The 25,455-nt window shown below is 37.2% G+C and overlaps 2 protein-coding genes across 4 annotated transcripts; one reads left to right on the forward strand and one right to left on the reverse strand.

The window, feature by feature from the left end:
• The first annotated feature begins 678 nt into the window (after nucleotides 1-678).
• On the forward strand, nucleotides 679-11,727 carry LOC127412054 (chondroitin sulfate N-acetylgalactosaminyltransferase 2-like). Its single transcript, XM_051648089.1, has 8 exons — nucleotides 679-785; nucleotides 3,057-3,969; nucleotides 6,855-7,071; nucleotides 7,398-7,499; nucleotides 9,194-9,375; nucleotides 9,679-9,773; nucleotides 9,879-9,960; nucleotides 10,067-11,727. Exons 2-8 carry the CDS (start codon nucleotides 3,318-3,320, stop codon nucleotides 10,357-10,359), a joined length of 1,623 nt encoding a protein of 540 aa, XP_051504049.1. The 5' UTR covers nucleotides 679-785; nucleotides 3,057-3,317; the 3' UTR covers nucleotides 10,360-11,727.
• Nucleotides 11,728-11,878: 151 nt separating this feature from the next.
• On the reverse strand, nucleotides 11,879-23,790 carry LOC127412053 (SEC23-interacting protein-like). 3 transcript variants are annotated; one of them, XM_051648088.1, is made up of 19 exons: nucleotides 23,603-23,724; nucleotides 23,078-23,162; nucleotides 22,422-22,936; nucleotides 21,003-21,210; nucleotides 20,478-20,671; nucleotides 19,651-19,740; nucleotides 19,434-19,554; nucleotides 18,454-18,543; nucleotides 18,154-18,295; nucleotides 17,793-18,001; nucleotides 17,545-17,642; nucleotides 17,246-17,413; nucleotides 17,055-17,150; nucleotides 16,783-16,956; nucleotides 16,472-16,627; nucleotides 16,210-16,312; nucleotides 12,727-12,912; nucleotides 12,441-12,606; nucleotides 11,879-12,342 (listed from the first exon to the last, which is right to left on the reverse strand). In XM_051648088.1, exons 2-19 carry the CDS (start codon nucleotides 23,151-23,153, stop codon nucleotides 12,261-12,263), a joined length of 2,874 nt encoding a protein of 957 aa, XP_051504048.1. In that variant the 5' UTR covers nucleotides 23,154-23,162; nucleotides 23,603-23,724; the 3' UTR covers nucleotides 11,879-12,260. The 3 variants fall into 3 exon arrangements, with proteins under 3 accessions (XP_051504048.1, XP_051504046.1, XP_051504047.1); XM_051648086.1 differs by lacking the exon at nucleotides 23,078-23,162 and having other exon boundaries at nucleotides 23,603-23,790; XM_051648087.1 differs by having other exon boundaries at nucleotides 23,078-23,739.
• Nucleotides 23,791-25,455: the final 1,665 nt, after the last annotated feature.

Consider the following 25,455-nt stretch of genomic DNA (forward strand, 5'->3'; position numbering starts at 1 on the left):
GAAGATTTCTCAGGGTTACACCACATGAAAAAAATGTGTCTTTTCATATACATGTCAAAATAAATATCAGATGTTTTTTAAAACTTCATGCTCAGTCTTGAGGGTCTAAAGGTGTCCGGTCGGTTTTATGGTTTTTATTATCAACATAAACAACAAAATAATGCCCTGATGGTTACACCCACTGAATTGATTTGGTGGACAAAAGTGTTTTTAATCATATTTTAAAACAATTGTTTCACTGCTTATTTTTTTTAAGAAGTAACAATAAAAGATTATTCTGCACTAGTCATGCGAACCTTTCTTTTTTCAGGAATTTCAGCTTTTAATAAGACTGACTTATTTTTTTTTTATTTTTTTTGGTTTTACAAGGAGAATTTCTTGCAACAAGGGGGTTGGTATACCCTCGCATCCCCCCTCAACTCGAGCCCTGGTTGTATTGTGTTTTTTTGGTCATTTTGGACTGTCAAGCCTAGTGCTGATTCGCTTATTACATGGAAAATTGTGGAAAGAATGTTGTTTAAAAAAAGAAGGAAAAAAAAGTTTGGAGCCACACATCATGTGAGTAAATGATGACAAAAATGTAATTATTGAGTGACCGATACCTTTAAAGACTTTTATTTTGAAGTGCTATGGCTCACAGCGGAAGGAACTTGCGTTTTTTTGGCACTTCCTTTTTTTATTGCCCCGTGGCGTTCGGTTCTCACATTTGTTATGCTCGGGATTCTAATGAATGGCTACATAAAGGAAACGTTTGCCGAGAACCACATACAATCACAACTATTGAGGTAACTGTCGCACTTTTAATTTTGCTTTAATCCAAGAAAGTGACTTCAACCTCGAGTGATTTCTTCTGAAGGTTATTTAAAATTTTGCTTGAACATTTTGTCATGTTTTTACAATTAAAGCCCGGTGCACACTGTACGATTTTGGCCACGATTCTGCCGTCTGAGACAAATTTCGGGAATCCTAAAGGATTTCTGTCGTCGTAGGGCAAAATCGGTAATTTTACAACGTATATTGTGTCATGTTCACCGACGGTCGATTAATAGTCTTTGTGATGATTTTTAGCCTCCGACCAAGTTCTGGCAGTGTCCGAAATTTAGCGAGTTAAGACGGCCAGATGAGATCTTTCGCTCCTCTCTCGCACCCCGGTTCACTTGGAAAGAAACCTGCTCCGCGTCTGCACCACCATAGCAACATTTGTGCCCATTAATTATCACTCTGCTCAAGCTCTTTCAGTGTTTTTCTTCTTTTCATTTTATATAAAAAGTTTTAATAAAGAAATAAGCAGAAAATACTAGGAGAAAAGTGTAACACTTCAGCAGTATGAAAGGATTATTCCCTGAATTAAATATATACAGAGCTTACAAAACGAAAATAAATTATTGCATTTTCTTAACACGTTTTTTTCTTTACATTTATCATGCATCTTCTTTACAACTTTATTTTGATTACTATTTTACTTTTAATAAATTTATTTTAAACGTCTGTAAACTAAGATTCACATCACTCTAATTTTATTTAAAAATAATAATAATAATAATAAAAAGTTTGTAAAGTTTTGGCCTATAGGTTACTAATCTAAAAGAGGAGAAAGACGTACTCCCCTTTATTACCCCAATGTGAACGCACTAGTCTTTTTATTGCTTGTGTTAGCTAATTATAACTGTAGGCTTCCTCTCGCACTGGCGTTCATTCTCAACATCTGTAATTTTGTGTATTTGTGAACAGGGTGTCTTATTAAAGGCCTATTTGACAGGTGATGGAGGGGTATTGAAGAAACCGAAATGCTGATGCCCTGACTTTCAGAAAGAAAGAAAGAAAGAAAAAAAAAAAAAAACGCTCCTCCGGGCAAATCTCGCCGTTTCGCTACTATTAATTGTTACAGATTATTATATTAACGGTCACGTTCACTGATCGGGACGATTGGGACCACTGATGTGTATCGTGCAGTCTGACAATGTCGCACAGTGTGCCATTACGATCTCAATGCGTTCATATCGTACAGTCTGACAAGTAACACTCTTAAAGGACTGTAAAAATCCTATAGTGTATAGCGAGCTAGGCTATGGGATCAGTCAGCTGTATGTTCTTCTGTTAGCAGTAAAAACTGTGGTTTTATTTGTAAGCAACTTAAATGTTAACAAGCCTAATTGATATTTATTTTTTAATTGTTATTTGTAAATAATTAATATGTATAGTCGTCATTGCTGGAAAAGTACATGTTTTTAACGTATACAGTTGTTTTCCTTCTTAAAGTTATTATGTTATTTTAATGGAATATTCTGGGTTCAATACAAATTAAGTTAAATCGACAGCATTTGTGTCATTATGTAGATTAGTACAAAAATACATTTTGACTTGTCCCTCCTTTTCTTTAAAAAAAAGCAAAAATCTGGGTTGCAGTGAGGCACTTATAATGAAAGTGAATGGGATCCAATCTGTAAACGTTAAAATACTCACTGTTTCAAAAGTATAGCCACAAGACATAAACAATATGCATGTTAACATGATTTTAGTGTGATAAAATCACTAACTTACCTTTTCTTTGTAAAGTTATATTCAATTTTGTATCTCCGTTGCCATGACGATGTAATGTCAACAAACCATCTAAACTTAAAATGGTGATTTAAAAAAATTTACAGCTCAAATAATGCACAACTTTTAACAGAAGAAATCATCTAAATGCTTTTATAAAATTATAAGCTTCACATTTCTGCCTTTAAACTCTCCAAAAATTGGCCCCATTCACTTCCTTTGTAAGTGCCTCACTGTAACCTCCATTTTTGCTTTTTTAAAGAAAAGGAGGGACGAGTCGAAATTAATTTCTGTGGTCATTAACATTATGCCACAATGCTGTCGATTGAGCTTAACTTGTAGTGAACCTGGAATATTCCTTTAATATTTGTTTTGATTGCTTCCTATACGGGCCACAGTACTATTTCAAGATTTGTCAGTTTGTGTTTTGACGAAATAAATATACTGAAGAGCAAATATCTCATCAGAACAGTTACTTGACTTTTATGTTGTTGATGAATTTTGACATCTCTTTTTAGATTAGTTATTTCTCTTGAAAGGAGCAATATGGTGCAAGCAGGATGCATATTTACACATTCCTTGAATTTGAGCCCACTGAAATGCTGTAATGTGAGAAGAGAATGACCATTAGAGAAATGTGACACTTATGCACTCTCAGACTGTCTCCACTTCACTTGGGAATGGATTATTGTGATTGACTTCATCCCTCCTTAAGGTTAGATATTGACCAGGTGGGAATGCAAAAGTCTGGCTGGTAATAAGCACCCTGCCTCTCAGACATGCCCAGACGGGGGCTTCCTCTGCAGGGGCGGGCACGCTGGCTACTCCTGGGTATATTCTTGATCTTGGTTCTGCTACTTTTTGCTTACCTGCTGGAGTGCACCCCGCCTGCAGATGTGAGTCAGGTGCTGCCAGGCCTGGGAGTAGAGCCTTATGGAAAGGAGTACTACCAAACCCTCCTGCAGGAGCAGGAAGAGCGGCATCTTACCCGAGCAGCCAGTCTCAAAAGGCAAATTGCACAGCTCAAACAAGAACTTCAGGAGATGAGCGAAAAACTTAGGGTTCTTCAAGAAAAGGAGGCGGCTCCGGGGCCACAGAGCCTGATTGATGGCAGGGATCAGGAGCCCCATGACCTGTTGGAGTACCTGCACTCACAAATTGATAAGGCGGAGGTGAATACCGGGGCAAGGCTGCCGAGTGAGTATGCACTGGTTCCCTTTGAGAGCTTCACCACCTCGAAGGTCTACCAGCTTGAGATGGGCTTGACACGCCATCCCGAGGAGAAGCCTGTACGGAAGGACCGGAGGGATGAGCTGGTGGAGGTTATAGAAGCAGGTTTGGATATTATTAATAACCCAGAGGAAGATGATGGACACAAGGATAACATCCCCATGGTGAGACAAGCGTTCACAGAAAGCCACTTTTTTGAAGGTAAGAGGTGTTCAGTTGAAGTTAGCAGAACTCTTAAATCAGTATCAAAGGAATGGGTTAAAAACAAATGGCATCGACAGCATTTATGGCATAAAGTTTGTTACCACAAACAAATATTCGAATCGTTTCTTGTTTATTTAAACTCAAAATGGAAGTGAATGGGGCAAGTCCTTAAACATTTAAATACACAGTTTCAAAAGTATAGCCACATGATGTAAATATTATACATGTTGACATGGTTTTAAAGGGATATTTACCCCAAAATTAAAATTCTCTCATTTACTCACCCTCATGCCATCCCAGAGGTGTGTGACTTTTTCTTCTGCTGAACATAAATGAAGATTTTTAGAAGAATATCTCATTTCTGTAGGCCCATACAATGCAAGTGAATGGTGACCAGACCTTTGAAGCAAAAAATAAAAAATAAATAAATATATATATATATATATATATATATAAGACAGCATAAAAGTAATCCATGACTCCAGTGGTTAAATCCTTATCTTCTGAAGTTATATGATTGGTGTGAGTGAGAAACAGATAAATATTTAAGTCCTTTTTTTTTTTTTTTTTAAACTATAAATCTCTACTTTTACTTTAATATTTGTCTTGTTTTTGGGGATTCACATTCTTTGTGCATATCGCCACCTACTGGGCATGGAGGACAATTAATAGTAAAAAAGGACTTAAATATTGATCTCTCACCCATACTATCATATCACTTCAGAAGACATTAATTGATCCACTGGAGTCGTATGCATATCTTTAATGTCGCCTTTATGTGATTTTTGGAGCTGCAAAATTCCTGCCACCATTTACTTGCATTGTACGGACCTACAGAGCTGAGATATTCTCCTAAAAATCTTTGTTTGTGTTCAGCAGAAGAAAGAAAGTCGTACATGTCTGGGATGGCATGAAGGTGAGTAAATTATGAGAGAATTTTCATTTTTGGGTGAACTATTCCTTTAATTTGATGAAATCACTTACTAACCTTATCTGTGAAAAGTTATATCTAATATTACAACTTTGTTGTCATGACGGTGTAACTGTGATTAACCCTGTGATCTGGTGAACACTATGATGTTGGTAAATCATCTTAACTTTGTATAATGTTTAAGTCTTGTGGCTATACCTTTGAAACGGTGTATATTTAAATGTTCATTCACTTCTATTGCAAGTGCCTTTCTGTACCTACGATTTTAGTTTTTTTTTTTTTTTTTTTTTTTAAGTATAAATGTGAGATATTTCAATAAATTTTTGTGGCAATCAACGGTATGCCACAAATGCTGCCGATTGAGTTTAACTTGTATTGAACCCGGCACATTCCTTAAAGTTGGCCATGGACTGTTCACATACACGCGACAATTCAAAATCATTTCTCTGCGGTCAGGGATTTGCGTGTACTAAACAGTGCCTGTTTGTAATAAGGATGTGCGCTACGACTAATCTGACTGTCGTTTAAACGGAAGTTTTGTAACCGACTAGTCGACTAGTCTAAAGAGAAACCAACCTTCAGAAAACAGTAAAAAAAAAAAAAAAAAAAAAAAAATTTATGCACCCATTTAAAATACTTAATCTATTCCAAATCCGATGCTAAATTCCACTGAAAAGGGGCATTTATCTGCGACTTGCTCGCCTTGAATTATGATCATTGTACATTAAATATAGAACATGACACACATTCACTGAATCGAAGTCAGCGAATATTTAATAGACATATTTATTGAAAACAATTGAATGAATAGTGCAGGATCAATGGAGCAACCCTAAAAGCCTGTTCTAAACGGAAATCACCAAGTAAACGTTACTTAACATATTAAAACAGTCAGGACATTGTTGAAAATAATTAACAGGTAGACTAAGCCAAATCTATAAGAGAGAAAAAACTGCGCTGAAAAGTCACGCGTATTTCACGACGTGCAGTCGTGCATTAGCCATTGATCTAATATGACAGCTGCTCGGTAAAGAACGTCAACCAATAACAGTTACGATGTAAAAAATAAAATAAAATGTAGCTATAGGATAGAAAAAATAGGCCTGTGATGTAGCCTACAATAAACCTAATGTATTCTAAACATGACGTGCACACAGAATAAAAGAGAGTTTAACCTGTTAAGCAGTCGGCATATTGTTGAAAATGGCCTTCTTAATTAGCAGATTAAAAAAATGGCATACCTAGTCTAAAACAGTTATTTTCTAGGCTACTTACTCAAAAGCATACATTTTTTGATGAGTAAAATTAACCCATCGACATGGTCCAGTGAAAGACGGGACTTGACTCACCTGAGGCGATTGTCCTGCACTTGAAAAAGCCCTCTCAGTGGAAAAATAACGTACAAGCATGCACAGGTTTAAAGAAGACACAAATGTGAAAACATCCATAGGGACTTTCAAACGTTTGGAAAGTCGATTCCCGCACCACCGAAGTGATTTTATAACTACTTTGCTGAGTTTGCTTGTCTAGTGAGAGGACATTTTCCTGCGCGCGCCGCGAGTGAGAGAGGGAAGAAGCACGCGCAGCCTGAGGTGAAATTAAACTTTATATCTGCTCCAGATATCCTCTTTTTTTTTTTTAAATAATATTTGTATTATTAATTCTATTTAAAATATGTAACATTAATATGACAGTAATTTAAGTGCAGCCTCTGTACAAATATAAAGCCAAATATAAATGTGTACAAATTATTATCAGTTTAATGGGGGGAAATATTAACCGACTAGTAATTCCAGTGTTCACTAGCAGCATCAGAACCGTTTAGTCGACTAGTCTCGCACATCCCTAGTTTGTATTTGAGAATAAAAAAAATGGTTGTAAACTTTGATAAACTTTGCACAGCACTAGAGTTACTCTCTTTGCTCACTTGTGTACTTGCTATTCTTGGCAGGACTGTACAGAACAGAGAGGGACAAAGGTTCACTGTATGAGCTCTATTTTGCTAAAGAGAATTCCCACGAATACCATCACGTCACCCTCTTCCGTCCATTCGGGCCCCTGATGAAAGTGAGAAGTACCTCTGTAGACACTGCCAGCAATGTCATTAACATCATAGTGCCACTGTCAGGCCGAACAGAAGCTTTTGTTCAATTCTTAAACAACTTCAGGTGAGAAGGTCACTCTTAAAAGTTCAGTGCCACACCTTTTGGGAAGTAGCCTATGTGAAGTACACATTGTAAAATATTACACTCATGCTAGGAAAAAAAAATAATGTAAGACTGACATTCATGGATCAAGTCTGGAAATGTGTGTGTGTCCATGTACTTGAGCATGCTGCAAAACATGTGGTTGAACTTATAAAGATGTGGAAACAGCAACACAGAGCCAGATTTTACGTAGTTTCAAAAGGAAATGTTTTCCAGTAAAATTTCCCTTTTGGAACAAAGAGTGCTGGAAAACTGTGCACAGAAATGACTGTGTTTTCTGTCTGCAGGGAGGTTTGTATACAACAGGACAAACGGGTACATCTCACAGTGGTGTATTTTGGGCAGGAGGGCTTGCAGGAGGTGAAGGCGTCTCTGCAGAAAATGTCCAGGTTTGAGCTTGGCAAATATTTTATGTTGCATGCACAATGCGTAACTAAAATATCTTCGGTCTGCCAACCTCCTGAATGGAGAAAACCCAAGGAAATGTTTTTTTCTGTTCACCCATCTTAGTTGGTTAGTAGACATGTTCTGAATTAAAATGGTAATTGCAGTGACCAGCAAGAAAAATGCCTAAATTGTTTTAATGTTAGAAAGTATTGCTTTGGAATCAGTTTATGTAGATAGGTTAAAGGGATAGTTCATCCAAAAATTAAAATGCTCTCATCATTTACTCACCCTCATGCCATCCCCCAAATGAAGATTTTTAGAAGAATATCTCAGCTCTGTACAGGTCCATTCAGTGCAAGTGAGTGGTGGCCAGAACTTTGAAGCTTCAAAAAGGAGATGAAGTCAGCATAAAAGTAATTCCTCAAGCCCCGTTCACACTGCCAGCGACTTTGTCGCTTGGTGTCCCTAGAGTCTGCGATCTGTGTCGCTAGTGGGCATTCCTACTGTTTGTCACTGTAACGTTATTCGAGGACTGCACGTTTGGCCATAGCTTTTGAAAATTTGAACACGGATGAGACATAATACCAGTAAAATTAAGATATCATTACAATTTGACAAGGAATCAGGTCTCTTGTCTCTAAAAATGTACATTCTGCAGTGTAGTGTTTTCTAAAGTGTGCATTAGTGTTCAGTGCATTAAATCATTAACAAGACGGTCAATCTACCATTAATGAATGAATCAAACTCACTCGGAATGCAGACTGTTTCTGACACGCTTTTCCACGCATCAGTGTTTTATTATATCCATGCATGTGGTTACAAACAAATGATATAGAACAGTAAAAATCCCTCACGATGCTGAAACATATCCGTCTTGCCTGCAGTAGTCTACAATCTGTCAGGAGATGGATGACGTGAGCTCCGCTGTCTTCACTCTCTTTGGTAGTCACTCACGAATGTCACTTGTCATTTGCATAAAGTTGAAATTTTCTCAACTTGTCATATCGCTCTCTACAGTGATCTCTGTCAACAATGGCCGCGGCAGCTCGTCACCAGAAGTGAATGGGGCTTCAGGCTCCAGTGGTTTAATCAATGTTTTCTGAAGCAATCCAGTTGGTTTTGGGTGAGAACAGACCAAAAGGTAACTCCTTTCTCACTGTACATCTTGGCATTGCAGTCTCTAGGCATGATCATGATTTCAAGCTCGATTACTCTTCCTAGTGCTTGATGCATGTGCAGAGCTCTTGATGGCGCTATAGGAAGTGTATATAGTGACTGCTGATGTCAAGTTTTATAGTGAAAAAGAAGTTATATTTTGGTCTGTTCTCACCCAAAACCAATTGCATCACTTCAGAAGACATTGATTAAACCACTTGAGTCATATGGATTACTTTTATGCTGACTTTATCTCCTTTTTGGTGCTTCAAAGGCCTGATCACCACTCAATAGAATTGTATGGATCTACAGAGCTGAGATATTCTTCTAGAAGTCTTAATTTGTGTTCAGCAGAAGAAAGTAAGTCACGCATCTGGGATGGCATGAGGGTAAGTAAATGATGAGAGCATTTTCATTTTTGGGTGAACAATCCCTTAAAGATCAAGGGCAGTGTTGCTATCTTATTACACCGTATCATTGCCAAAAATCCATTTGTTTCTTTTGCAGTAATTTGTTGCAATTTACTCTGATAATTTTCCAGTGAGGAAAACTTCAGTAACTACACCCTGATCCCTGTGGATGAGGATTTTTCCCGTGGCCGTGGTCTGGACATTGGAGCTCATGCCTGGGAGAAAGGCGGTGATGTCTTGATGTTCTTCTGTGATGTCGACATCTACTTCACACTTGAATTCCTTGCTACCTGTCGACTCAATACAGCTCCAGGTATGTAATCTCAACAAGCATTCCAACTGAAAGTTCATGGACCCATTACTAGATAATACATTCATATTTCTTACATCTTGTACTCTTTTGTTTGAGTACCCTTTATGTGCATATCATGATGTATGTTTGACAGAACAAAATCCAAAACACAAGTCTCGAACAAAATCAAAGTCTCCACCATAATCATCACAACTTTTCCTCTTACAAACACAATGTTAATACTGTTATTTATTATTTATTTTTTTAATGTTGCTTAGTGTATGACTAAATATATATATTTTTTTTCTTCACTCTCCCTTGAAGGAAAGCGAGTTTTCTATCCTGTGGTATTTAGTTTGTATAATCCAGCCATAGTTTACGGAAATCTTGACTTGCCACCCCCTATTGAACATCAGCTGGTATGTAACATCAATATTTTAATTTGTAGCTTTTTTAATATCATTTATACAATATAATTAATATATTATACAAATGGGAATCATAAAATGTTATGCTGTTTATAGATTCATAAAAAAGATGCAGGATTTTGGAGGGATTTTGGATTTGGAATGACTTGTCAGTATCGTTCAGATTTCCTCAGCATTGGTAAGTTTATAGGTTTAAAGTAGAATAGAAAGTGTACTTCTTTCTCATATAAGACAGGCTGTATTGCTTGTTTTGTATTAATGAAATGGCAATTTGTCTATTTTAGGAGGATTTGACCTGGAAGTGAAAGGTTGGGGTGTAGAAGATGTCCACTTGTACAGGAAGTACCTACGGAGTGACCAGATTGTGATACGCACGCCTGTGTCAGGCCTGTTCCACCTTTGGCACGAGAAGCTGTGTGCTGACGAGCTGACTCCAGAACAATACCGCATGTGCATCCAATCCAAAGCCATGAATGAGGCGTCACACTCTCATCTGGGCATGCTTGTGTTTAGGGAGGAGATTGAGACTCACCTTCGAAAGCAGGCCTTCAAAACTCAGAGTAAACCAACAGAATGAATCAAGTACACAATCAGATATTCTTTCTGTACACTCTCAACAGTGCACAGCAGGGAGCTCATTTTTTTGTAAATGACTGCAGTGATGACATGGGTCTGTTGTTGAGACATGTCCAGATTATTTCAATTGTTCATTCCTTGTTAAATCGAAAATAATCCATGGATTAAAGAAGACTCTGTGACAGCAAGAAGAATTAATCGGCTGGGAGAATGGTACTGATTTGGTACTATGTAAACCGTTTACATCATTAAGACTTTGATCAACATTCTGAAATTTGCAAGGACTTTTTGGACATTAACTATGTATATATATATGTGAATAATGATCAATTCCTTTAGGAAACTAGATTTACTACAGATTATCTTCTCTTGCACAGAAAGTGTCTTTTCTTCTCATAAATGCAACATTGAGAAGACATGCCAGGAGTAAAGCATGACTTAGTATTTTATTTTTGCAACTAATTGACAGAGCCATACCTTGCATTTTTATTTTTATATTATGACTTTTTAATTATGTGCTGTGACAAAAAAGGATCTAATGTAAATGCTGAAAGGGACAATTATCCACAAATGGATGTGGTTAAACTTGCCATGCTGGAGAGTAATTCAGGAAATAGGCAGTTTGGTAGGTAATGTACTGTTGGAACAGTATATAGACTTTTCCCCAAAGCTTTCCATGTTTTTTGCTGCATGGTCCTGATATGCATTTTTATGCATGAGTCAAACTCTTAATTTGCACCATGTGGGAGGATGCTGGTTGGTGTCATAGCATTCAGTATTAGGGGTTGATGGCAAATGTCAAATGCTGTGACCTTTGCAACCTCTTAAGTCTGTGGTATCTAGTAAATCTTGATTGAAACTAAACCATTTACAACGCTAAAGAACAGATTTGCCTGTATGTGCCTGATGAGAATAGATACTCTTAATGCCACTTGAATATAGCCATGGCTGTCTGTTGAATGGCCTCAAATTGACCAGGATGTTGCAATTGTTCCATTCCTAATTTTTTTTGTAACAAATAAAAGGAATACAACCAGTCATTTTTTATGGTGTTTGTCCCCTTTATCAAAATAGACTAGAGGTCCATTTAATCATACTCAGCGATCACATTGTAGGGTCTTGTATTTAAATCAGTTACAACTTCCACAAGAACGCACTGTGGTTCAGTCACGGGGACCCAGGTTCGAGTCTGACCTAGTTCATGACCCAATCCCACTACCCATCTCTCAACCCTACTTGCCTGTCTACACACAAATGTCAAAGTTCTTTTTAGCACTGTCTACCTATGGAAACTTGTTACAGATGCATTATTTGTTAGATCCTGGAATGTGTTGACCCAAAAGTTGTTGTTACAGAGATTACACTTACTATGGCCTTGAGCACCTGCTGTTCTTAGCAATTTTTTAGCTCAATCTAAGTGCCGATTAATGTAAATTCTCAAACAAGTACTTGTTATCCATGAGAACATTGTTATACCTGTAACCATCTACTAAAAAGACAGACCAAAGCAACACAATGGCTACCAAATAAATCAATTTATGACTTTTTTTTTTCTTTTTTCTTATACAGCATAGGTAATATATCATCTTAATGCTAAACAGTAGTTTCTGTTAATATTATAATTCACATTTGACTCCATTTGCATATGCACTTTTGCAGCTCTATAATTTAAGCTATAAAAATGTCATTTCAAACCGTTGTGGTGGCACTGAAATCCACTGTTTCGTTTCTTAATTTAAGACATATGGAATAATACAAGTGTATTCATTTGTATACAACAGACTACAAGAATACAAAAAAAAAAAAAAACTTTGTTCAACTAGAGTTGAAAACTTTAAAATACTGATTTATCTTCAAAGTAATATGGTTTTTGATGCTTACAAGTTTGAGTGATTTATTATATCAATGCACTGGCTGATCTGGGTGAATGTTCATAGTCTTATAAATTTCCTTGAGAATGAGCAGAGCTGTATCCTCCGATTCCCTGATGAAAAAGACAAAACATCTGCTTGTAAAAAGAAGCAAGAGTACAATTACATAAAGACATTCTTATGCAAGACATTGATGCTTTATATCACATACCAGTAACATAAATGACTCTGGAGTGCAAACAGGTATTCATTGAAGCTTTCGATAGGTTTCTCTTGCAGGACGTAGTCAATGCGATTTCCTCCATTCAGCAGGCCCACTTTAACTTGAGTCTCTTCCTCCTTCTGAGGATCAGGACTCTCAACCATCTTACTCGCCTCTACAAACAACATTGCGATTCAGATGTTGATTCAGTTTCAGAATTGTGCACAGTGAGCTACTGAAACCAAAAAAGGATATGCTTTGTTGTTGTTCAATGGCAGTTCCTTCAATGACTCACCTTCTCCTTCCTCCTTTTCCACCTCTGCCTTAATCTGACTGGCTACCATGGCAAGCTGTTCATGCAGTTGAGCGGAAGAGGTGTGAGCACGAGCAAAGTCATTCAGAGTCTGCCAAGCACTCTTCAGAGAACTGATAAAGCCTTGCTTCAGGTCAGAGCCCATCCTGGACAAACTCTCCTTTAGTTCTAAACACAAGACATGCATAGACTTAAACATCACTCCTAGGAAACTAGGAAAATCATGCCTTCTTATTACAACTACAATAAATGCTTCTGTATCCCATTTTATATTACTGCTAACTGCAACTACTTAACAACACAGGGTTAAAGGGATAGTTCACCCAAAAATGAAAATTTTCTCATCATTGAGTCACACTCATGCCATCCCAGATGTGTATGACTTTCTTTCTTCTGCTGAACACAAATTAAGATTTTGACAAAACAGAGATTCAGCTCTGTAGGTTCATACAATGCATGTGAATGGGTACTTAAATATTGATCTTGTTTCTAATCCACACCTATCATATCACTTCTGAAGACATGAATTTAACCACTGGAGTTTTATGGAGTACTTTATGTTGCCTTTGTGTGTTTTTGGAGCTTCAGAATGTTGGTACCCATTCACATTGTATGGACCTACAAAGCTGAAATATTCTTCAAAAAATCTTCATTTGTGTTCAGCAGAAGAAAGAAAGTCACACATCTGGGATGGCATGAGGGTGAGATAATGATGAGAGAATTTTCATTTTTGGGTGAACTATCCCTTTAAGTTCTGTCCTATTCTGGTTCAGGATGGTTTTCGAATTATTTACCTAGGGATGGGCGTTGAGTAATTTTGTAGTACTCTTAAAGAAAATGAGTAATTGACGGGCGTAGCGCCGTGCGAGGAGCGGACGTGTGACTGGAAAGCTCTGCGCACTTTGCTAGTTTTAATGCTATTTGTGTCATAATCTTGTGAGATTCGATACACCCTGATTCTTGACTGTTCTAGGAAGACAATATGTCAAAAAATTAAAAATCCTTGGGCTCTGGAGACATTAAAAGACACTTACAAGCTGATTCCCTGCAGCGGCAGGCTGGAAGCCCCGGATTCAATTCTGACGGTGAACTGAAAGAAATCCGGCTTGAATTGATGAATGTGTCGGCAATGCTGACGAAAGTTGTTGCAGACTTGGAGGATTTGGCTGTAATACGTCAATCGATTACTTCCATGGAGATGAAGTTCTCTGAGTTGGTTAAAAGATTGTTGGATGTCGAAAGAAGGATCGATTATCTGGAGTCAACGGAGAGTGAATTAGCTGCTAATCCACTAGCGACCAAGGCAGACTTGCAACGCGTTTGGAAAAACTGGAGGATTTGGAGAATCGTAATCGACGAAACAACGTCCGAATTGTTGGAATTCCTGAGCATGAGGAAGGCAGAGATATGGTGAAATTCCAATACGAGCTCTTCCCGAGTCTGCTCAACATAACAGGCAATAAGCTGGAAATTAAGTGAGCTCACAGAGTCCCGGCTCGGAGATTCGCGGAGGGAGACAGGCCCCGATCAATTCTGGCCAAATTTCTGAGATCATCTGATAAAGATCTCGTGTTACACGAGGCGAGGAGCAAAGGAAAGCTTTCTTGGAAGAACTACAGCATTTTCTTGTTCCCAGACTTTGCGAATTCGACAAGAGAGAAACGTGAACGATTCAGGGAATGCAAGAAGCTCTTACATCAACGGAAGGTCGCTTTTGCTCTGATGATTCCCAGCCAAACTGAGAATAAATACTAAGGATGGACGTAGAGAATTTGCCCACAGCAAGCACTATCCTTCATAATAACATTGGAGTGAGTAAGCCATTTGGTGATTTTCATGTTGCCGCCTAGTGGACCGACTCATTAAACATACAATCGACTGTCCAAGGAAGCTGGGCACCTTTTTTGTTTCTTTTTGTGCTGGTTTCACCTAGCAGCTGGAGTTTGTTGTGTGTAATATCATTTCTTCAGGACAGCTTATGGATGAATCTGCTTGTTTTGGGTGCTTATGCCTCCTGTTGGCTGGAGTTGGTTTTGTTGAATATTTCTTGCGGGACATTGGAATGAGTTTGACTGCCCGAAGAACTGAACAGCCCATTTTTTGTTTGTTTTGTTTTTTGTGCTGGTTCCGCTAACGGCTGGAGCTTGTTTCGTGGAGGAGCACACCTTCGAGACAATTAAATGGATGAATCTACATGTTTTATTTATTTTTTTATTCCGCTTATGGGCTGGAGTTTGTTTTTTAGATTATCTTCTGTTGTGTAATTCTGTTGTACAAATTTCTGTATAGAAGCACCGGACTTGAGCAATCCGACAGCAAAGTTGTCGCAGGGGCTCTCGTAGGCATACATGGACTGTTTGAGTTTAGAGGGATGGACGCCGCTTGGTGCTGTTGTGCACGGGGTTAATGCGCACGTTTTTCTTTTTTCTATTTGTTTTGTTCTGTGGAAAGTTTGGGGGTTAATTGTTGCACTAATGTTGGAATGTGGTCTTTATAATTTTAGTTTTGACACTATTTTTTCTTATATGTCAAAATGTCAAATGTTAATATGAGTGGATTCTCTCTCTCCACGTGGAATGTCAATGGGTTGGGGCACCCCATAAAAAGAAGGAAGGTTATTTCTTTTCTTAAACGTAATAAATATGATATTGTGTTTCTTTAAGAAGCGTATCTTTCTCCACAGGAAGCTGAAAATTTGGAAAGATATGGGGTGGACATGTTTTCTTTAGCGCTGGCTCAAGTAAGAGCAGGGGAGTCATTACATTGATAAGTAAATATCCATTACTATTATTTGTATTTATATATATATAATTATTTATTTATTTTTTAATCTGTGTGTGTACTCGGACTTTGGCCACAGGGATGTTTGTTGGGGATCGGAGGGGGGGAAGGGAAACAATGGGGTTTAATGGTTGACTCTGTATATGAATGTTTTGTTTTGTGTCATGTTGAGAAGCAACCAATAAAAATGTTAATCTGAAGAAAACGAGTAATCAATTACTTAAAATTTAGAATTTAAGTTCAAACTTGAACTTTTGAACCAGTATTTCTTATTTAAAAATGAGCACTATGCATAAACAAGTACATCTAGTTTCAAAAATGACAAAAAGACATTTGCACTCACACAGAAACATATTTTCAAAGTCTTTTAAAGCAATACAATCACTTTAAATAATGACATTTAAATAATGAATTTTCTTTATGGTTGAACTATTCCTTTAACAACGTCATGCATCAACAGCGCCATCCAATGCATCGAGTTGTAACGGCAAGATTTAGGAGAGAGTAGCAGTTTTAATTGCTGCCCACAGAAGGAAAAGGCACATAGAAAAATCTAATTGCAATAATCGAGTAGTGTTTTTACTAGTCAAATATTTAAAGCTGAACCAGTACTCAATCGATTACTCGTGCACATCCCTACATCTAACACATGCATAAGATGCACATAAACTCTCTAATACATACCGAGATGAAGTCTCTTCCTTCCTTTATGGTGAGGGATCAAAACAGGGTCCAGTTCAATGTCTGGTAAGATCATGGGCTCGATTCTGTATGCAACTGGATCCAGCTGAGAGCACGATCAAAGAGAAACATCTCAATTTGTGGCAATTTTCATGTATAAGAAACATATAGATAATCATAAGAAGGTTATAAAGTTAAAACAAATCTGTGGTGTTATTCATTATTCTCCATTAAACTTTTACACTTTAGTTGCTAAAGCACTTACTGGATGATAGATATTGAAGAATCCTTTGCAGGTGGGAAGCTGGTAAGACTCCTCAATTTTCTCCACTCCACGTACAGTCAGAAACATCCCGATGGGAGATCCAAGAGCAAAGAAATTCAGCGGCTCAAAGTCCAGAGCATGATACACCACTGAAACCTGTGGGAGAACAAACATGTTTAAAGATCTCAGAGTACAACCATGTATCATCAATTTCTGACAAAATTGAAAACAATCTCATGCCTTCATTCCAACATATTCTCATCCACAGACCAATTTGGAATGGTGTGTGTGTGTGTGTGTATCAGCTTTACCTGTCCTGTGCCTATTTCAAAATAGTTGTAATCCACATGGATTGAGGACATGTTTCTTCCCACTGGCAGTTTGCTGCTGGCAGAATCTGGTGTGGGCTCTGTTTGAAGGGGAGGTAGGGTCTCTTTCGGTTTCTCTTGTGCTACTGTCTTTTCTTTCACAGCCTGTCGTGCTGCCTGCCAAGTAACAAATGTATTTTTACAGCATCACATCACACTGGAAGTATGATAATGGTTATCAACACCTGATGCAATATTGCAAAGTGAATATGTACCTGTTTTGCTGACTTCTCTTTTACAAACTTGGCAAGTTTTTTACGTGGCCCCAGAGGAATACCCATTTCCTTAAGATCATCTATTGTGCACATGAGCTGCAAAGAGAGTTGGAGAAATTATAGTGATGAGCTGCTTTTCACTATGAATGTAATATAAAACAAAGTTTACATAAAGAAATAAATTTGCTCACAAGAGACTCCACGTCAATCTTTTCATTTTCAAAAGTGCTCAGGTATTCAGACATGCCCAACATCTCCAGAACAGATGACAGGTCGCCAATCTCCTCTTCTTCCTCCTTAGACTCCTCCTCAACAGCCGCTATGGTAGGAACTTCATTGGCCTGGATGACTGGACTTATCTAAAACAATTAAATGCACAAAAATAAGCTTATCATGTAATCTCAGGTAATTCAACAAAACAGACTTGTATTTACTAGTTTATTAAATGAAAAGCATTTTTAGGTCATTTTTATCCAAAAAGTACTGATACCTGTTTAGCATTAGGCTGAGCACTCCCATTGGTTGTTGTACCTGATAAAGGTGACCCGGTCTTCTGATTGGACAGTAAGTCAAAAAGTATCAAAGAGCCTGTGAATTAAGACAACTATAGATTAAAACAGAGAGCAGTACAAGAAAATATGTGGTGCTCCTTTACGGAATGTGTATTTAGTTAATCAGTGGTGTTCTTTCACAAAAATATTGCATGAGTTAAAGCACAAAGAAGGAAGGGATTCTAACCCAAGCTGTGTCCACCCACAGACACTCCCCCTTTGAAATCTGGGTTTCTCTGCATGAACAGTGCATGCAAGCGGTTGATCTCAAAAGCCACTGTGTCCATAATGGTCTGGCAGTAAGTAGGACTGTTGTAGAAAAGCACGTCTAAGAGGGTTTCGTTAGTGAAGTGACGCAGACGACCTGTGCTGGGCAGGGTAATCTTCTTTATCCGCCTGAATGATTAAAAACATATAGGAAACAAATAACCTTTTTAATGTAAAACCATATTTTCACATTCAATCAAAATTACTTATAGGCCTAATTTACAGCATCCAAAGTTAAACTACTCATCTCTCCTGAATGTGGATTAACGTTATGCCTGTACCTGTCAACACCTGTAGCGTCACCATGCAGAGCTGTGTGCCAGTGCACAGGGAGAAATTCCACACGGCTAATAACATGATCATCTCGGGCCCTCTTAAAATGACTCTGCAGCAACTTTAAGGACACACTGCGAAAGTCATCCACTGTAAACAACAACAATTTGATTGAGTCCAAGGACTGTATAGTACAATTCATGAATATTCTATATTTATATTTAAGACATTTAGCAAACACAATGCATTTGGTTGTCAATTTGTACATTGATGTGAATGTTAAATTTGAGTTGGCTTGTGTAACATACCACACTCCACCATGCTCCTAAATCTCAGGTCACAGACGGGGCCAATGCCATGCACCATAAACACCAGATGGTCCACCTGTGCCATCTCACCTAGAGAAGATAGGGCAATATTCTTCACTAGTTCAGCCAAACTATACACTCACCTTTTAGATATACTTGATATTATACAATATTGAGACAATTAAAATTTAGAGCTGGTTTTTTTTTTATTTTATTTTTTTTATATTAACATTTTATTGATTCACAAAACAGGACTGAAGAAACAGAACATACACACACCGAATCAAATTATATATCCCTTCCCCTGAATGCATTAACTAGTGTTAAAGGTGCACTCATGGTGCCTCTGGTTGAATGCACTTTGACACCAATAGGGCATTTCGTGCCCTGTGATTCATAAGCGAGGGCGATCGCATCAACGATCCAGTGAGAGAGCCTTTGTTTGGAGACAGACATTCCTTTTGTGCATCCCCAATAACAAATAAAGAGCTGATCCGACAGCCTAAACTGATGGGTGCACTCGACATATGTATGCAATGCCCTCACCAGGCATAATATATGCATAGATTGCTTTTCATCCAAATTAAACAGTGGGGGAAAAGGCTTTCAAACGAACCACCAGGATTTGCGTGATTGTATAAGGGTTTCCGCAAGGTCGTGTAGAAGGACACTCCCCATAGTGCTTACAGCAATGTGGAGTGCACTGAATCGAAAGGGAACTAATGTTAACAAATGGAACTTTATTGTTAAGTGTAACAGTTTAACATTGAACTGTTTTTCACTTGATATGCTGTCTTATAACACAGTGCACATGGTGCACAATGCTTTAAAACAGTGAGCCATGTCACAATGGTAAAAGACATCTGTCTAGCATACATTTACTTTTTTTTTTTTTTTTTTTTTTTTTTTAAACAGCACAGATGGTTAGGACAGCCCCTGAGGTAAGACATTAAGAACTCTAGGTCACAAGGTTCAGTCACCATCAGGAACTTCATCTTGATCATCATCCACACCCCTCTTGACTACTCTAGGTCGAGTCTGACCATCCTGTGTCGTGCCCCACTCATCAGGCATTGCAGACGGCTGAAACTGCACAATCACCTGAGGAGCAACCAATCAGATTTATGCTACAAGAAGAACGTGTGTACTATTCACATGCAGTATTACTCAAATGTCTAGTGTATGACGAAGTTGTACCTTTGGATTGTGCATTACGATGGTTTCACCAGATGGGAATTCCAGTCTGCGGTGCCACTGATTAGTAGTAACAGCTTTTTTATATTCTGCCTGTTTTGATCAGAAAAACATGCAACGGAGTTCACAAAGCATGTTCAAAACATGTGATTACCCTATAAAATCTAATTCTGTTAAAGGAATATTCTGGGTTCAATACAAATTAAGGTCACTCGACAGCATTTGTGGCATAATATTGATTACCACAAAAAATAATTTTGGATTGTCCCTCCTTTAAAGAAAAAAAACTAAAATCTGGGTTCCAGTGAGGCACTTACAATGGAAGTGAATAGGGCAAATCCGTAAATGTTAAAAAAAACTTACATATTTCAAAAGTGTAGCCACAACACATAAACAATAAGTATGTTAACAAGATTTTAGTGTGATAAAATCACTTACTAACCTTTCTATTTTTTTTTTTTTTTGCCATGATGATGTAATGTCTACAAACCCTAAAACCTTCTACAGCTCAAATAATGCATGAGTTTTAACAGAAGAATTCAAGTTTGCTTTTTAAAGAAAAGGAGGGACGAGTCAGAATTAATTTTTGTAGTAATCAACATTATGCCACAAATGCTGTAGATTGAGCTTAACTTGTAATGAACACAGAATATTCCTTTAAGAAAGTCATAAAGAACAAATATGATAAGACATGACTAGATCAAACAACATTAGTACAAGGTTGCTGAGCAACCTTGCTTGTAATGATGACACAACATACAATTTAGTGGTTAATATGTCATCCTCATTTTAGGAATACATGAAAAATGGCCAAATAGGGCATTACAAACCTCCAACTTATCACTGAAGTCTTCAGAGTAGGGGATAAAGCGACTGTCTGTGTCTCCTTTGTAGAACCAGGTGCAGCGGCGGACCTCGGTGGGCTCTTCCTCCCAGTACACGGCGGTCCGTGCACGATCATACAGCTGAACATCATAGCGCCCTCCATCCGTACACACAATCACATTCTCTGGATCTGGCTGAACTGGAGAAATCAATTATGCAATAAATGTCAGTAAAAGAGTCAGTAAAATATGTTATGAAATAGACTAACAATGGCCACACTACTTTGCATAACAGTTCTTTGCATACACACAAAATAATTGATCGCATTTTATTTAAAACAAATAAAGTTACAGTGACAGAAGTAGTTCCATTTAGCCGATAGTTACATTACTACACTTCCTTACCCTTAAAAATAAACAGCAGGTTTCATATATCAAAAACTAGACAACTAGCAATAAAATATCAGCAGCACCTTGTACAAATATTCCTGCCAGTGTTCCTAGATTTACTGAAACCACTTCATGCCTCACCCGAGTTGAAAATCTCTTCCAGACGAATGGTATCCAGAACACTAAAGGGAAGCCAGACCATCTTTGACTCCACTTGTTTGCAGTAGAACCAGTGAGGCTGAACAGGTTCATAAACATGAAATGTGTGTGGCACCATAGAGTTGGCAGGGACCAATGGCCCAGCCATGCTGGTTGCTGCAGGGGGTGGTGGAACCTTTGTTGGAGGAGTCTGGAAAATAGCATAGCAGTATAAAGACAAAGTAAAATCACTTTTAGAACTGTTATTAAATATGTTAGCTCCTTTAAAAGAATAGGTAATCTCAAAAAACAAATGCAAAAAAACTCTGTAACTCAAATACATTGGCTATGTCAAGAATTTTAAACCTCATTGATTTTCATCACGTCTCATGACCAAATATCATGACGTCATGTCGCAAGAATCAGTGAGGTTTGACGTTATCAACGTACCCGCCATATTTGATTTACTGAATTTTTTAATTATTTGATTAGAGAGTGAATAACCACTTAAGTTTTGTTCTGTTCATCACACAAAGTGATCATATGGCTTCAGAAGACATGGTATATAGTGTATGTACCAATATGTACCAATTAATTTTACAGCAGTTTTATATATTTTTTTTTTTGGTCCTTTTTTGAGCTTGAAAGACCAGTCACTTTTTTTTTTTTTTTTTTTTTTTTTTTGCATTATATAGCAAATAAAGTCTTAAAATTCACCTTTTGTGTTCCACAGGGGTTGGAGCAACATTAGGGTGACTACATAATGACAGAATTTCATAATTGGGTGTCCTATTCTTTTAAACATACCTTTAAAACACACTTTATTGATTTTGGCTAAAAAAATAAAAATAAAAAACACAATTGATTTTATATGTAATATCACAAACACAACTGACAAAAATCTACATACTGAGCCAAGAGAAGAATTTCACTTTAGAGAATATATATATTTTTTTCCTATTTATGAATACTCACTTTTATTATAACTAGAGTCAGACTCTGAAGAAACTAATAATCACAGCAGACCATATTTCAGATATGTATTTAACTCTTATGTAACTGCGTAATTGTCGCATAAAATGTCTATGAGCTATTTTATATATATATACATATATAAATTACATTTAGGTGATTTGACTGGTCAAGATTTCTTTTAAGATTCTCACCATTTTCATAACCTTTCTGCCTTCACTAGTTCATTTTAAATGGTCCTGTATGTGACAAATACATTTTTAAAAATGTGAATATTCTATGCAGTCTCAATTAATATAACAGACATAAAATTTATAAAATAATTACCAAAATAAAATAAAAAAAATTGTTTAAAAAGTACAGCATGTCACATCGCAAAACAAGTCAACCACCCTTAAAGAAATGAGCATATGGTGACTACAAGACAAAAATGACCATTAGATAACCAACCTTTGTGAATGCTGCAGGGGGAGTCTGGAATAAAGGAGCAGGTGTAGCCTGAGAATAGGGTTTTAGGGTTTGCTGGGGTGTCTGGCTCGGGGGCTGCTGCTGTAATTCAGGAGCCATTATGTAGGGATTTGCTTTGCTACTGGCAGCTGTGTGACGATATGGATTATATGACTGCTGGGAGCTCTGAGGAGGTGGAGGAGTCGGTGCATTAGGTGGTGGAGTATAGGTACCCATAGGGCTTTGATTAACAACACAGCCATACTGCTGAACAGGGTTCATGTGAGATATTGGTGGATTTAGAGGCAGACTAGCAGCAATGGACGCAGGTGATGGCCCTGTTGTCGATGGAACAACAGTGGGTGCTGGAGGTGGGCATGGGTGCTGTCCTATAGAGGCAAACGGGTCACTGCTGCTGGTGGTGGTACTTGAGAAATAATTGAAAGTGGAGGGTTGGGGAACTGCTGATGATGTCTGTCCAAGAAAACTGTCTTCTTCTCCAACTTCACTGACATCATCTTTACAGAGGTTGATAAAGAAATGTACAGAATATTAGTCTTTCTTAATATAATCTACAACAACTTCTATCCAATGGCATAAAGGCAAAGTGTTTACAGTGGAACTATTAAGGGATAAAAATTCTGTCATTGTTTACTCACCCTCATGCCATTCCAAACCTGTATGACTCTTCTGTGGAAAACAAAAGTTAGGCAAAATGACAGCCTCAGTCACCATTCACTTTCACTGTATGGAAAAAAGATGCAATGAAAACGAATGGTGACTGAGGATAACATTCTTCTAAACATCACCCTATGCATTCCACAGAAGAACGGATCTGGATACTCAGTCAAAATGTACAAAAAACTGGATTTGTCCAGATTAGACAGATTAGATTTGGACAGATTAGATATAATAATCTGCATTTATACCCCAAAGTATCACAAACATAAACATCATCAGATGACATTTACAAAATAAACCAACACAAACATTCTTGAAATATTATATCTTGAAATAATTGACAACAGTGTAACAAAAGGACATTTTCACGTAATTTCAGAGACGATTTAGCAAATATATAAAATGTATTAGCTATTAATCGCAAAGATCTGAGAACAGAGATAAGCTAACATCACTAGCCACTGAAGCAATTTATTTCTTCCCCTCACACTTTATAACCTCACCTCCAGATAAAACCGCAGGGCCAGTGGCCTGACTGACAGGAATGAAGGGCAGGCTGAAGTTAAACTCTGGGGCAGCTGAAAATAGCAGGTTTGCGCTGCTACTGGGGATGTTATTGGCTTTCCTATCAGCCATTTTCAACCAAATATTACACGTAGCTTGTCCTCCTGTCGGAACAGGCAGAGCTCCTTTACGTCGCTTCCTGGTTCGTCACAGTACAGACAACGGGATGCTGTGAATTTTCACTGATTTTTACTTCTTTGATAGTCTGAATGGTTTGTACAGTAATCTAATCTAATGACTAGTAGATGATATATAGATCTAAGAAAAGTGCGTCACCAATATTTTGACGTACAAAGGTAAAAGTAATCAAACGACGAACAATCCAACAACTCACAACTTGTAGTTTCATTTCTTTCTGTTCTTTTTAGAGATAGTGACAGGGTACAGAGGGGCTAAGGGCACAGCTTAAGGAAAATCAGCTTTTTTTCTGGTCACAAATGGAATCAAGATAGAAAAAATACATTTATTTTTATTAATTAATGATGGAGCTAAATAATTAGTTTGAAAAGAAACAACTACAATTTTAACAGGTGGCAATGGGACCTTTTACCTCACACCTGGAGTAAAGGCCCCCAACACATGGGGTGAAAGGTCCCCAGGGGGGGTTGTAGTGTTATCGTGTAAATAAAGGCACAATAGTTATAGGGCAAAATTTGTCAATTTAAGCAAATAATTTTGAGACTGCAAGATGCTTTTTTTGAGTAACATATTAAGAGAAAGTTTATTCAAAATTATTACTTATTCAGAAAAGGGTGCACAATTTCCTGTTAATATCAATCACCTTTGACATTTCATAACATCTCAAGTATTCTATAAACAAATTAATCTCCATTGTGATTGGATCAGTCAATGTGAAAAATTACCTTAAACCTTTAGACACTGCATGCAATGATCTGGTGGATCAGGAATATTTTGCAGTGTATAGTGACAAACAGGTGTTAAGGAAAGTACTGTGGTAGTTTTTGTTGCTATTTAGTGTTTTGGGAGAAAATAAAATCAAATGTGCATTTTACCCCTTTAGACCCTTTGTACCCTACTAGAGAGCAAAGAGTTTCCATAATGTTAATAAATATGTACAACTTAAAGAGTCTAGTTGAATGGGTAAATGAATATATAAATAAATAAGCTATGATTGTTATAAATCAAAATGACTTGGTCCTCAAAAGTGGCTGAATTTTATGGAGGAATCATTCTGTTGATTTCATCTGTATTTTTTAAATTAATAAATGCTTTTATTTTGGATTTAGAAACAGTACAGGGGATATGCAGCAACAAATGCATAAATGAATATAAATAAAGAAAATAAATTTACAAAGATAAAACAACAAAAATAAATAAATAAATAAATGTTATATATTATACACAAACACACACACAAATACAATTATAAAAAACAAACAAACAAACAAACAAACAAATAAATAAACGCTATGGCCGAACTTTGAGATGAGAGTATCTTAATCATTTGAAGCAAGGTTTAGCTCAATGTTTACTATAATTTAATTTTTATTTAAATTGTTCCATACTATTGAAGAATGAGAGAAAAAAGTTTGTTTGTTTTTTGCACAGTATTTTGCTGAAAGGGTGCGGTCAATTACATTGTTTATAAACTGAAAGGGTGTGTCTTTGAATGGGTAGGACTATTGTTTACAATTGAATGAATTTAATATAGCGTTAAACATTTTTTTTTTTTTTTTTTTTGGCAGGCAGGCAGGCAGGTGACTTTTTGAAAACGCTGTGCAATATATACAATATATCACTAAATGAACTCTAAATAGCTTAAATTTGAATC

This window comes from Myxocyprinus asiaticus, chromosome 21 (assembly GCF_019703515.2).
Source record: "Myxocyprinus asiaticus isolate MX2 ecotype Aquarium Trade chromosome 21, UBuf_Myxa_2, whole genome shotgun sequence".
NCBI classification, from domain to species: domain Eukaryota; kingdom Metazoa; phylum Chordata; class Actinopteri; order Cypriniformes; family Catostomidae; genus Myxocyprinus; species Myxocyprinus asiaticus.

Coding starts and splice junctions, on each gene's coding strand:
- LOC127412054 (XM_051648089.1), top strand. CDS start 3,318: ATGCCCAGACGGGGGCTTCCTCTGCAGGGGCGGGCACGCTGGCTACTC. Junction 7,500..9,193: donor TCTCTGCAGAAAATGTCCAG/GTTTGAGCTTGG, acceptor ATAATTTTCCAG/TGAGGAAAACTTCAGTAACT. Junction 9,961..10,066: donor TTCAGATTTCCTCAGCATTG/GTAAGTTTATAG, acceptor TGTCTATTTTAG/GAGGATTTGACCTGGAAGTG.
- LOC127412053 (XM_051648086.1), bottom strand. CDS start 23,735: ATGGCTGATAGGAAAGCCAATAACATCCCCAGTAGCAGCGCAAACCTG. Junction 17,414..17,544: donor CTCAGCCTAATGCTAAACAG/GTATCAGTACTT, acceptor TAATTGTTTTAG/ATAAGTCCAGTCATCCAGGC. Junction 16,628..16,782: donor TTGAAATAGGCACAGGACAG/GTAAAGCTGATA, acceptor GTTCTCCCACAG/GTTTCAGTGGTGTATCATGC.